We start from the raw sequence: 13,793 nt of genomic DNA on the forward strand, positions 1-13,793 counted from the left end.
AAATATGACCAAAACAGAATATAAAGATATCAACGGAGCACCTGAAGAGACTACTTTGAACTTTTCTGTACTTCTAAACACTCTAAATATACACCAAAATGCATTTAAGGGCTAAAAAAGTGGATTTAGCATGATATGTCCCCTTTAAATCTCTTTTAAATAATTTTTTTTAAATGTATTTCGATGGCAATTTGATTTTCTAATCTTTTTTTTAATTTTCAATAGTTGGTGTTGAAATCTCTTCGAAATGTAACTATTTATTGTTTTCCACCCAGTGAAGATGTGATTCACGCCACTGACCAGCTTTACCATCGTTATTACCCAATCAAACGTTTAAAGCAGTGATTATTTGAGTGTAAGTGCATTTCTACAGGAAGTGGGTTGTCTTTGAGGCAAAGAGCAAGAAGGAAACTTATTATCCCTTCTTAATGTTTCACAGGCTGCTTCAGGCAGGATGAGGAGTGAGAATAGACTGGGCCAGGCTCCTGCAGCCTCGATGACTTAAAAGAGTCGTTTTTACACACTTTTTAACCAAAGGTCAAGTGGAGCCACAAAACAAACTAAACATAACCGACTGTAGCTAAAAGTCGATAGATTTGCTACATTTAGAAAAAACCCCAGCTCATGTTGAATTTAGGACATTTGAGAAGAGTGTGAACTGTGACATTTTATCACAGTTTTAACATGTTAGTATGGCTTTTTAAGTCATTGGAGCTGTTTTAAGTACTTTATCTTGTTTTTAAGTAATTCTAGCCTTTTTTTTATTGCTATTTTAGAGACCGCATTTTGTAAAAGTTCGACTGTCCTTAGACATTTAATGATTTTACCTGATTTAACATTTTTATTGCAATTAGGACATTTTAGGTGTTTGGGATGTTTTGGTCATTTTAGCAGTTTTAGACATTTTTCAGTTTTTTCAGCTGTTAAGAAAGTTCCATTCGCTTTTAAGTTATTATTTCTCTCCGCTTATCAAACACACAGGTAAACCCGCTTCCTGAGCAGTAAACTCTAATAATTTACTGCCACATTAAATGAAACCCTGTATTTCTGTTTTTATTCTGTGTTCGCCTCCCGGGAAACTCCACATTTATCATCCTTCAATGAAAAGCAGCAAGCAGGTGACACATACTCCAGATGACAACCGATTGATTTATCACATTTAATTCAGAAGTCCTTTTGAGAGATTTTCCACTGTGCTCAAAAATTAATTGAGATTTAAAAAAAAGTTTTTTTTCACATGAGGCTGTGAGTTGCAGCATTCCTGTGTGCTTTTGTTTGAGGTTATATCAGTGGTTTACAACCTTTTTTTCCCCCCTGAGCTCCCAACATTGATTCTAAGAAAATCCCTGGTTTGCAAGCACATTCCAGTGAAACAAATAGCTTGACAAACTCTGAGCAGCATACGATGACTTTGTCATACGACGCTCATGCAAAGGAGGTGATGTCGGTCAGCTGTTCTCACCACAGTGAGTAAATATGAGCACATTATTCTAGTATGGCCTCTCTGCACCTGTGCAAGCAGGTGCGTTGTTTTGTTTTTTTTAAGAAATCTTAAATGACACTGTACTTATCTGTCTCTCTTATCTGCCCGATTTCTTTTTACACTCCTTATCATTCTTTTCTCTCAAAGGGTTCACTGGCCTCTTGAATGTTGCAGTGGGTGTTCTCAGTGTACTTCACTGATATAAGAGATTTGTTCCATGCAGGTTTTGCTTAAGAACCAATAATTAATTCGATTTCTAAACCATGTCGTATTTTCTGTTGCGTAGGACTTTCACTGAAAGTGCTTTATTAAAAAGACCCTTGAAAATAATCTCCAGATTTCAAGTGTCTCTTTATCTGGTTTTATTCTGGCATATTCTTCTCCACTGTTGTAACTTCTTAACTTCTAGTTGATTAATTGACTTGTACGTGAGAAACTATGCTCCATTGCAACACTGAGCAAACTTCCTGTCCATCCCAGGGCACACACACACACACACGCACACACGCACACACGCACAGACACACACACCCAGTGACACATACTGTGCAGTCACTCCCACAGGGGATTCAGAGTCACCGACAAAACATGCAAACTCACACCGAAGAGTCCAACCTGCAGCCTGACTGAGGACCTCTTGCTCACTTACAATTTATAGAAATAAACAACATGGTACACAAACAAACTAAACAAAATAATTAGGATTTTTTTTGGGGGGGAGGGGACTTATTGCCGTCCTCCAGTAATATACAAAACGCCACAGGACTCTTTCAATGTAGTTTTAAATGGTGTAATCCTTTAACAACATGGATACTTGCGTGACAAACATGTGACTCTCCCTGAATTCAGATTGTTTTGCCTGCCTGAGATTTAGGGTTTCTCACTTCTTGCAGAATAAAAGAAAAAAGGACAAATTCCGAGGAAAAATACAATCAGAATAACATGACAATTATATAAGGATTAAAAAAAAATAAGGCTTAAGGCAAAAAAGCTTGTTGAAAGAGTTCGTTCTCACAAAAATGTGAAAACTGATGTTAATCTCAAAGTTTTGAGAAAAATGTCAAAATCCAGTGAAAACTAATCGGAATTCACTGAAGAAAATTGAGAGAGAAAAAAATCACAATTCAAAAGGAGTCAAAATTGGGGAAACAACAATTATATGCATGTAACTATATGATTGTTATCAATGTCATAAATACAATATTATTGTTGTACTATCAATCTTATTAAACTGTGTGTGTGTGCGTGTCTATATATCAGGTTATTATTATTATTATTATTATTATTATTATTATTATTATTATTATTATTATTATTACAAGTAGTAGTAGTAGTAGTAGTAGTAGTACTGTCCGCCTGGTGGCGCAGTGCGCGGTGCTGTGGCTGCTCACAGTGCCCGGGGGGGTGGAGGAGGTGGAGGCGGGGAGGTAGAGGAGGAGTAGCGGGAGGAGGAGGAGGTGGAGGAGGCGGCGGAGCCACATTTCCAGAGGAGACCGACCGTCAGACGCTTCAGTCCCTCCAACGTTTTCTGCTCCGGCTGGAACAACAAGCGGATCCGGACTCGTCGCGCCTCCGTCGGGAGACAAACCAGCAGATCATTCCCTGGACTTTGCTTCGCTCTTTTACTCCCCCGGGACGCCACATTTGACAGATCTAGCTTTTTATTTTTTATTTTGATATTTTATTTTTTCTAATTTTATTTTACTGGATATAAGTTATCTCTAGTAGCACTCCTGGAAGATGGGTTCGGTCCCCGCCATATCGGTGCTGGTCCTGGGCATCGTGGTCCCGGCGCTGGCCGGATACATTGAGGTAGGTGGTGCAAGAAATCCGCTCCGAACGACTGTTTGAGAGGCAAACAGCAGGGAGGGTTTCTCCCCCCGTGAAGGCTGAGCGCCGTCCTCTTCCTCGGCTCTGCCGCCCGCAGATCCGCTCTGAAATGTGCGTATTGATCAGGCTTTTACACTTCCCTGTCAAGTAACGGGACAGATCAATACACTTAAATAGATAGAGCCTTTATTCCAGTTTTTGCAGCTTTTTTCATGCATCGTCTTGTGTGTTCACGTGGTTAAATATTAACCAGCCTGCTTTGAGGTCATTCCTCACCTTTAGTCTTGAGCTCTGATTTGTTGATGGTCAATGACCCACAAGGAGAATCATTGTGGGTTTTGCTGCAGAGATCAAACCAAAGACAGTCAGTGCTTAGTCAGGCTTTTGGTTTTTTTTGGGGACACTTAGAATATCTGCACTGGATCTCAGACATATAGAAGTCTGCTGTCCATTATCATTATGGAAGAGGAAATCCCATCCAGAGGGATTTCAGCTCTTCCTGTGTCAACAGGATGCCCCCCGTCCACACCAGACCCCCAGTTCCTGCTCAGCAGGGGGGCTTCTACTGTCTTCATGTGTCAGCCCTGTTGATGAGCATTACAATCTAAATGTAGGGTTCTCTAGTTCCTCCACCAGCACTCACACACGTGACACTTTACCTACTTCTGTGCTGGCTTACCGCTGACGGTCCCTTCAATGTCAGACATGTGTGTCATTGGATAACAATGTACCCATCCTCAGCGCACCCCCGCCACCCCCGGCCCCCGGCCCCCCCCTCCCAGGGTAAACACAAGTGTTCCTGCTCACTGTGGAGGCAACCATGACAAACCATTTTAACGAGACGTCTCCTCCTGGCACTGCTGAGTGCCGTGCAAAGTAGTTATCAGTGGATGCTTTTCCTCCCCTCCTGCGACAAAATAAACCCTCGGCCATTTTGAGGCAGCATTGCCTGGCATTGTGTGTCTGTGTGTGTGTGTGTGTGTGTGTGTGTGTTTATGTGTGTGTGTTTGGAGGGGGGGGGTAATGGTTATTATGTCCCCAAGTAAATCCATGCTGCTGCACTCTCTCACAAAGACCTATCCCCACTCCCCACTCCTCCAATGCAATGATTGCCTCCTCAGTCAGCCTTTCTAACCACACAGACGGGCCAGTCGATACTGTACTGACTCCCCCGAGATGATTAATGGACAAAATCAATGAATTTTCATGATCAGTCACCCAGATTAAATTGAGAAATTTATGGTGGCTGCCGTGCTCCTCGGCTATAAAGCTGGAGATTCTTTAACCAGCGGCTTTGTTTGCTGGATAGTTGCAGCGAGGCCAGTTGGATATCAATCCTTCGTCTGTAAAGCTTTGTCACACCTGAGACACGGGCGGCTGGCGCCGGTCCTAGTTTACAATGGCCCCACGACACTTTATGACCTGGGCAGGTCATCAAGTCCGTCACAGGGAAAACACAGACACATTTTCACACAGAAACTCATGTCATTTATAATATAATACCAACTGTAAGCTAAGGCTGCACAATATCAGGTCAACGTGCGATAGTGTCGAGTGTAACGATGGGATTTGCGATAAATACAAAGTACATGATGTTTATGTCTTTGCGTTTTGAGATTTGTTCTTCCAAATAACAGTGCTCTTTCTCTTGGCTCCGATTTACCCCTTCTGTGCCTGACTTTTAGTCATTTTTTCCACTCGACTTTACTGCCTTCATGTTTCTGCCCAATAAATCCCACTTTCCTGTCGTATTTGATGTTTTGTCATTTTGAAATTGAGCACGAACTTGTTGCAGTGCGGTCAGTTTTCACAGTGGCGATACGTTTGCCAAATGCTGTGCGGCGCTCGCATGAACATATTTAACACTAAAAGGATAACTTTGTAAATAATAACGACAGAGGTGACAGATTCCGGAGGTAATTGCTGGATGTTTGACCCGTGTCAGGACCGGACTCGTTGCCCTTGACTGTTGCTGCTGCTGCTGCCGCTGTGTGCGGTCTGAGCCGGCCTGGTGAGCCGCTGCACACACAGCCGAGGTACATATTGCTGTGCTGACAGGCTCGCTCTGCTCCTGGACCTTGATCTGGAGTTTATGAGCCTTTCCGGCGGCGTGGGGTGGTTTATTCCTCCGGCTCCACCTGCCACCTTCCATTGTTTGCCGTCTCTTTGCACATATGTTGGAAATGAGGCGGCTCTCTTCTCCTGCAGTTCCTCCTTCTTTTTAAAAAAAGCATTACGGGATTACCAGCTACTTACAGCTGTGTAAACAGTTTTGTTTTGTCAGATACCTGCGAGAGCGCCAGATTGTGAAGCTTTTGTTTCTTCAGCTGTATTTTACCCCCCCCCCCCCCCCACCCCCCATCTTAGCATCTCTGTGTCGCAAGGAGTGGTTTTGTCTGATGCTTTCATTAACAACGAGCAGGAAACAGAGTATTTATTTAAATTTTAATCACCTTTTTGGAGAATCCGGAGTGAACAGCTGTGCCATTTCTAAGCCTAATTTGAAAAATAGGGCATAGGCTCGCACCACCACTGAGGTTTACACTGAGAGTTGCATCACACCGAGGCATTCACTGATATGGTTCCCACTGGATTAATGGAACAGAATATCTGGAACAGTCAATGCATTCGGTACATTTTATTCTCTCTGCTGACTTAAGCGAGCGGAGATTATCACGGCAATGACACACGGTGTAAAATGACTGCGCGTTATGCAACACCACATCGCATTTTTGTGTCATAAAATCCCTCCCCAAAAAAATGTTCCCCTTCCAGCTGGCCTGTAGCATCAAATATATCAGCATGTGTCTAAATCCAAGGCAAGACAGAGCCTGTAAGGGAGGGACTTGTTTGGAATCTGCAGTGTCTTGGCTTGATCGTCTATTTTCAAGCATGTACGACTCGTCAGAGTGACCAGAGAGGACTAGACGGATCCAATGAGAAGAAATGTTGCATACATAATTCTGGGGGGGAACGATCTGTGCAGTATAACCCCCCCCTGCTGCTGTGCTTCCTGCTCTTTGGTTGCAGTGATCTTTGCAGCAGCCTTTTCCCCCCACATATCATCCAAAGCCTGCGTGCTTGCTGGTAGGCTAAGCATTGACATTAACGTGTGCTGTCTCCTGCGTGTTTGATCTGGATGCGGGCTGATAGCGAACAACTGCATGTGAATGACCCCCCCGCCCGCTCGGATGTGATTGTCGGGGCGGGTGTTACGGAACTGTCTGTTAGCAGGGCTGAATGATTCCCTATGAGGGCCTTTTGTGTTCCAGTGAAAAGCCTGGGACAAGCCAGGGTGTTGTTTCCATAAAGAGGTGAGCACAAATGAGGGGCCGAACTGGGCTGCTGGCAACCTTTCACTCCCAAAGAAGAAAAAACACACAAAAAACTAAACAACTATCAGTAGCACTTGTATTCAATAATGGCCTCTCAATACATCGTTGTGGGTGGTGGAGCGGTGTCAAAGCCTTCTGCCGGCTGTTTCTTTTCTCTCCCCTGAGCTGTTAAGATTGCCTTTTTGACCTCCGCGTCCTGCCGTGTGTCAATCAAGTTGAAGGCGGTGGCCTGCGCTCCATCAGCACAGAATCAACCCCCGCTCGCCCTTGAATTTGTAGATTAGCGCCTTTAACCTCGCTTTCAATTGTCGCAACGGCCCCGCATCCCGCGAATCCTCTTAGTGACAAGAAACACTGCGTGCTTATAGATCTGCGAAGGGAAAGGTACTAATCCCGGAGCCCTGCGCACTCGTACGCTCGGTCACCCACTCACTCAGTCAAGCCCACACTTCCACACCCTGCAGAGGCAAACTGACTTCAAAGTGCCACCGAGCACAGCGAGTCACCTGCATGTATTATCAGTGGTGTTCGCTCAATGGTGGAGTCTGATCTGTGCTCTGTGACTAACAGTAGGAAGGGATGTCTGATTGAATCTAAGCCCTTAATCTCTGTTCTTTCATTTTCTCAAAGACACCTTCATGCCACTCGGATCATCTCCACTTGTCTGTCTTCGTCTGTCTCCCCGCGTCTTCCTCCGTGACTGTTTCTTCCTCCGAGCATGTCTCCCGGAGCGATTCCATCGACAGACACGCTCTCAGCTCATCCCGAGGATTTAAATAGAGAGGCCTCATCAGACGAGCCTTGTTCTCACGATGCCAGGCTTTGTCTCCCAAGCTCTGCGTGTGCTCTAATTATCCCAAGTGAATAGAGTTGCCTTCGAGTTTTGCCTATTTTTATTTTTATGTTACAGCTGGAAATGTGTGGTTGTTCATCTGTTTGTGACTTTGTTTCGTGCTCCCGAATCCTCCTCCTGCAGCTGGGCTCATCACATATTTAGTTGGGTTTTTTTTTTTTTTCCCGGTGAGGGATCCTTGCCACGGAGTGAGTGGGTTCATATCGACACACCCATGACTGCACATCGCGTACGTTGCATCAGGCCTCCTGCCATATGTAGGCCAACCTGCGCCGTGGTGCCAGACCTCCTCGTGTGCACGTCGTCAAGGTGAATGCCACTACACCTGCGTCTGGCTGCTTTTGTGTTTTGTTTTTTTTTTGTTAGGTTTTTTTTCCCACTTTTCCTTTATAAAACGGCCTGCCTCAGCACAGATGCACAAGCCTTTCTTTTGTGGGTTTTTATATGGTGGAGTGCTCAGGAATGCATAGCCTGAAGTGCCACCGCCATGCTGTATTGTGTTGTGAGCGGCTCTCTTCCTGCGACGCCGATTGAATATAACTATACACGGTGGCAGGTTCAGTACACATGAATACCTTTACAAGCAGCCCTGCTATCAGACGTTATTTTTTAATGTATTTTCTCTTTGACAAAGAGAAGAAAGTCAGTGTAGGTGGCTTGAACCCGGTCACCCCCCCCCCCCTCTCGGTCTGTGTGTGTGTGTGTGTGTGTGTGTGTGTCCCTGTGGCTCTGTGAGTCATTCTTGCTGCTTGAGATTTTCTACCCATGAATAAAATATCTGGTGTGCTATCAGTGAGATACACTGCATCTGTATCTGCGCCTATGGCCCCTCCCGTCTCGTGTCCCCAGCCTCCGTCTGTCCGTATGTGAGGAAGCGTTCGCCTGGTGTCTCCTCCTGGTTTAATTCAGGTGTGCGCCTCTCGCTTTGTAACATCGGGGAGTCATATCACCGACTCTGGCGTGGCCTTTGCACTGATTTGTCTGCCTGTTATTTCTTTATTTATTTCACTTTGGCAAAGTGGAATAAAATGGAGGCAGGCAGGCAGCTGAGAATCAAAGAGCCAGTTTTGGCTGTGTGCTGGGCTTTGTGTCCTGCTGTTACCACATTCATCTGCACCAGCAAATGCACAAGCGTAATTTGTGAACCCGTCTTCAACTGGATTGTTCCTCTCAAGTCAGACCCAGTTTTGCAAACTTCAGTTGTAACTGATGTGAATTTTCTTGGAGCTTTTATTTGTCTCTTTGTCTCTCGACGTGTTCTGTGTGTGGGTTCGTCTGTTTTCATGCGTTTGTGTCTATTCCTTTATTATAAAGCTCTGTTATACTCCGTGGATGTGGGGAAGCCATTTTTGGACATCTTGTGTCCTGAGGTGACTCGTTTCGGCACGTCATTCAGGGCGCTCACATCCACGCGTAGCTTTTCTGCGAGCGCCTTGTGCTCTGTAACTTATGCATGGTCAGGTAGAGAGACGGTGACACGGTTTTAAAGCTGACAGAGAGTTGGGAATGTGCCGGTAAGCTGGCTGAATGTCTGCCGGGCTGCCTTGCTGCAGCGCTGCACAAATACTCCCATTTGCTGTCAGGGAAAACAGAGCATGTTCGTTCCAGCTCCCTCCCTGTCCACTTTACTGCTTACCGAGCTTCCTTCGTATCGCTCCCCTCTTCGTGGAAATGGTATCCTCCAGACTGGAACCAAGGGCAACATGGACTTCATCCTGTGTCTAGTTTATTACTTTTTTTTTTTTTTTTTCCTTCTCCAAGTTTATCCTCTTCTTTCCTCAGGAGAGCGGGGGGAAATGAAAATGTCAGAATGGTAAGAGATAGAAGCATTGCAGTATAACTGTATACCCAGAGAGAGGGAGACAGAGAGAGAGAGAGAGAGAGAGAGAGAGAGAGAGAGAGAGAGAGAGAGAGAGAGAGAGACATGTGCTCCTGCAGCCACTGCTGGTAGTTAAGCTATGTGACAGGCCTGTTAGCAGTCTGTCTGATACAGCGTTTTCTCAAGGAGAAGGTGGCCAAGGACGAACAGCAGCCCCGTAGGATGGTCCGCCTGGGGCGCAGACAGGACAAGGGGAGGTTTCACCCACAAAGGAGGGAAGGTCAAAAAAAGGAAACGTTATGAAGCAGAACTGTATTTTTTTTTTCAGGATTGGAAATGAGATGCAAGCTTCTTCCTTTGAGTTTTTTTTTTTCTTCCATCTAATTATCCCAAAGCTCTTGCCTTCACACACTGTAATTAATTCAATAATAGGTGTTCATGCGTGATAAAGAGCTAAAGCCAGCAGATCTTCATGCTGCCCTCAAAGTGGTAAAAAGTGGTGGACGTTAGCGTTTTGTAGAATTCAAATAGAGGGTTACGCACAAGTGAGAGTAAGCTCGTGAATGCCAGCGGAAACGCTGATGAGACACACAAACGCCACGAGAAGGTAAGAGTGAGAGTAAAGTAGCATATCAGAAAACCTATTTCTTCAGGTTTTTCTGGTAGTGGTGACTTAATTTGGGGCTTTTCAGTCGAGAGTTGGCATGTTCTCCCTGTGGCATACATGGGTTTTCTCAGAGTTGCTGTTGTCACACAGCCCAGAAACATGAGTTTGAAATTACTCAACCATTCCGATTGGGTTGAATCACTCAATTCCAGTATTTAAAACCATCAAATAACAAAGCACTGGTATCATTCCTGTACAAATAATGTTGGAATTTGTATCTTCGACAAGATTCTACTCCCTCCTCCCTCTGGCCGTGAGTAGTTTCAACCATTTTGCTGCTCATAAATAAAAAAAAACACTGCCTGTGGATCAGGGGAAGTGTGTTAAACGTAACTAACCCCCAGAAAGAATCAAATTTACAAAGATTGACTCAAAATGAGAGATTATTATTCAGTAAAACATTAAATATCAGCTTATGATACTCACTTTAGTAATGTTTTGAATTGCATTTGTTTTAATGCTTGTAAAATGGTTAATATGTGGTAATTTTGTACATAATCTTTCATTCAAATAAACACTTAATTCTTTTTTAATTCATTTTCCTCAGTTAATGCCCCCAAAATGACTCTTATGACATTTTTCTCTCATAAGCATAGCTTATCGCTTTGTCTTATTGTGTTAAAAACCCAACTGACAAATACATAAAACATATAAATATAATATCATACTGATTCTGAGAAGATGAAAACAGCCAATGTTTGACTTTTTTTGTTTGATAAATGTTGTTTTCTATTGATTGATCAATCAGCTGACCTGAAAGCTCTTTCCACAGTGGATGGCCGCTCTCAGCATTTGTCTTCATTCTCTTTGTGCATTACTGCCAGATTGTAGACCGTGTGTTTAGTATTCTGCGCCAGGCCTCCCTCCACACAGATCTGGCAGTAGCTGAGCTATGACCCTGATATTATCCTTGTAGTGTTTCTCTTTTTTAATCTTCTAACTAATGACCAGTAGAGATTTCCATTATCTGCCACAAGAAGTCATTATAAGCCCATTCTCACTTAAGCTTCCATGCAATATGACTTCCGACGCAACACTGATTGTCCATCACGTCATGAATTCAGAGTGCGGTCAGATCAGTGGTGGAAGGACTGTCTTTAGACCACTGTGTGGACATTGTTTTGCTTGAGGTTTTTTTTTTTTTTTTTTTTTTTTACCATTTTGTGGCCTAAACACTAGTTTTTCATTACAAAAGATCCAGCTAATGAATGCTGCCGCTACACACCTCTATCAGCCATTTTGATCTGAGATAAAAACCAATCAAGCACTCCAGAGAATTCCATTAGTTTGATGAGATATGAATATAGCTCTGAGCGCAAATCTGAAATAGTCTGCTGTTTTCAGACAAACCCATTAAAAGTCATTTGATCTTCCGGCTGCTAATTATAGAGTCTTTCTGAGCAGCTCGCTGCCTCCGACAGGCTCCGCCCCTTCCATTCCCCCACCTCCCCTCCAGCCACTCCCTCCGGTGATCGTCACATCTCGTCCGTATCTTTGATATCTAGCGCCACCGCTCTGTCATTGAGGGTCTCGCTCCTGTGAGGGCGGAGGGATTCGTCAGCGTCAGTTCCAGCTATCGCCCAGACAAAAGTAGTGGGATGCCGCGGAGGGGCTCGACTCGCCATGGGGGAGGAATCAAGAGGTGGGGAGCAAGGTCAGACGATCGACCAAAGCGAGTACAGTAGACAGGCTCGGAGATGGATGCTCCTGCTGTGGAGTCCGTGTCTTCTCCATAGAGACGTGACTGATTATCTTTTGGCCTCTGTTTGTCTCGCCAGAGTTATATTCTTCTCTAGTGTGATTGAAATCCCTCCGCCCTCCCCCCCGTGCAGAGAGGCCGAGTGAGGGCAGAGCAAGGCTTAATGACAGATAAGCATATCTACATTACATCCATCACGTTCCCTGGGTATAGATGGCCTTCTGTGCATTGCCGTGGGCATCACAGAATCTGTTGGCAGTGTCTACAAAGCTTCTTGCTTCTTTTTCCTCCCTCCGCAATCATAGTACAGATTCATTTGAAATCAGCTTACGTAGTCATAGGAGAGTGGCGATGCATGAAGGGTTCCAGAGACCCCCCCCCCACAAAAAATAATACAGCTTCAGTACGATCATGGTATGAAAATTCTAATAAATGTTTAATATGTTCTCAGAAATTTGCTCTGCAGGTTGGAAATGCTTTTTAACGTCGCCTCCTGCAGGGTTCACGGCACATGTGAATTTGAAATATGAGAATGATTAAGGCTGTCTCTCCGTTAACACTTGTGAGTGAGGAAAATGTTCCTGTGAGTGAGATTTGGACTCGCTAGTCTTTTAGAGGCTCAGATTTCACAAATGGAAGATTTTTTGTAATAATTTCTTTTATGTTGCACAGTGTAGTATTGAATTATCAAGGGTGTGAGTGGCATTTCTTTTTTTGGGGGGGGGGGGGGGGGGCTTTTCTCGGTGTATTTGACTCTGTGGGAGACCCAAAATTTCTAAATATCTCCAGAAGATGAAAGAGAAAACCAGTTTGCTGATTCACTGCAAGTCAAATTCCTCTTTTTCAAACCACAAAGTCAGAACGCCATTCTGAGTCGACTGGTCGTAGAGCTGTGTGCCCCCTACACGTTATCTTTAACATACAGTATGACAGGGCTGTGCATCTTCACTGACTGTTTCACGACTCGATTACGATTCTCTTGTCTTCGAGTCTACGATGCATCGCAATGTGTTGCATCCTCACTTTTCTTTATAACTCCTCATAGCTAAGTTTTGCCATTCTTGAATACAAGCAGTCGGATAAATATGAACTCGCTTTTTAATTTACAAAATGACAAACATCATCAACATGACTTTAGACTGAACATAGCAGAACCCTAAATATTCGTATGGCGTCAATACAGTGCAGTGTACCTCATAACAGTTAAATGTTAACATTAATGTCTAAACATTTAATTAAAGTGTAAACTAGGTACATAGTATAGCATGGCAAAAACATCCTGCAGGTTTGTAAGCCATCTGTGGCACGACGGTTTACAAGATTTACAAGATTGCCTTTATCATCTTAAAAAAATATGAAACAACATTTGAAGGATCGATTACCCATAATGGTAATCAATAATCACGAGCATAGGAAGAGAAGGATAATCCCAAGACATCTGTTAAAGTCAGATTTTTAGTTAGCCAAAGCAATCGCATGACTGTGAGGAAAGTTTTATGAATTTTTGTTCATATTAAGATATATATTTTTTGGTAAACACCATCAAAATCACTTGAAATCTAAAATACATACATTTTTACACATCGCTGTGCCTTTTCAATAAGTGCAGTTTTAGCTTTATCTCCGGCTGTCTTAGATGAAATAGTTTCGTTTGACTTTCTGATTGGCCAAGAAGAAACTGCTTATTGTTTAGCAGGAGTGGAAGGGAGTTAAGCAGCTCCAACTTTGTTGTGCTTGTTAGTTACGGAGCTGCTGTCTCTCTGCCTCCTCATCCGGAAACAATTCAGTCCTTCTGACGGCAACGTGAAAGATGTCTCACTCACATTAACACACATTATTCCTTATCCACAGTGCCTGCTTTTCATTAGCAGCATCACGTCAAATGGTTTCTTTCCTTCACGGGAGCTCTTTGTTGTTGCTTCTTTTCAATCTCATTAGATTACAAACTTCTATTAAGAAGCACTTGCATCCAGATTTAAAAATTTTTTTTACCAGTAATGACTGGTTGCTGGGATAATGGTAGGATGATGATTATTTTGAAGTGCATTTAACGTTTTGAACGTTCGCAGTGCGGGAAGACGTAGTTTATTGCAGTTCAGTGTTTTGA

At 43.7% G+C, this 13,793-nt stretch overlaps 1 protein-coding gene across 4 annotated transcripts in view; it reads left to right on the top strand.

Annotated features, from left to right (window-relative positions):
- The first annotated feature begins 2,927 nt into the window (after positions 1–2,927).
- The window catches only part of aplp2 (amyloid beta (A4) precursor-like protein 2), a 75,855-nt gene continuing 64,989 nt past the window's right edge, over positions 2,928–13,793 (top strand). For 2 of the 4 annotated variants that reach the window (XM_080460292.1, XM_080460294.1), the window contains exon 1: positions 2,969–3,295. In XM_080460292.1, coding sequence (XP_080316418.1) covers positions 3,224–3,295 — 72 coding nt within the window. In that variant the 5' untranslated portion in view covers positions 2,969–3,223. Of the gene's footprint in view, positions 3,296–13,793 lie in introns of all 4 variants that reach the window. The other 2 variants (XM_080460295.1, XM_080460293.1) reach the window with 2 other exon arrangements.

The sequence above is a fragment of the Lipophrys pholis genome (genome assembly GCF_963383615.2).
Source record: "Lipophrys pholis genome assembly, chromosome: 3".
Taxonomy (NCBI): Eukaryota; Metazoa; Chordata; class Actinopteri; order Blenniiformes; family Blenniidae; genus Lipophrys; species Lipophrys pholis.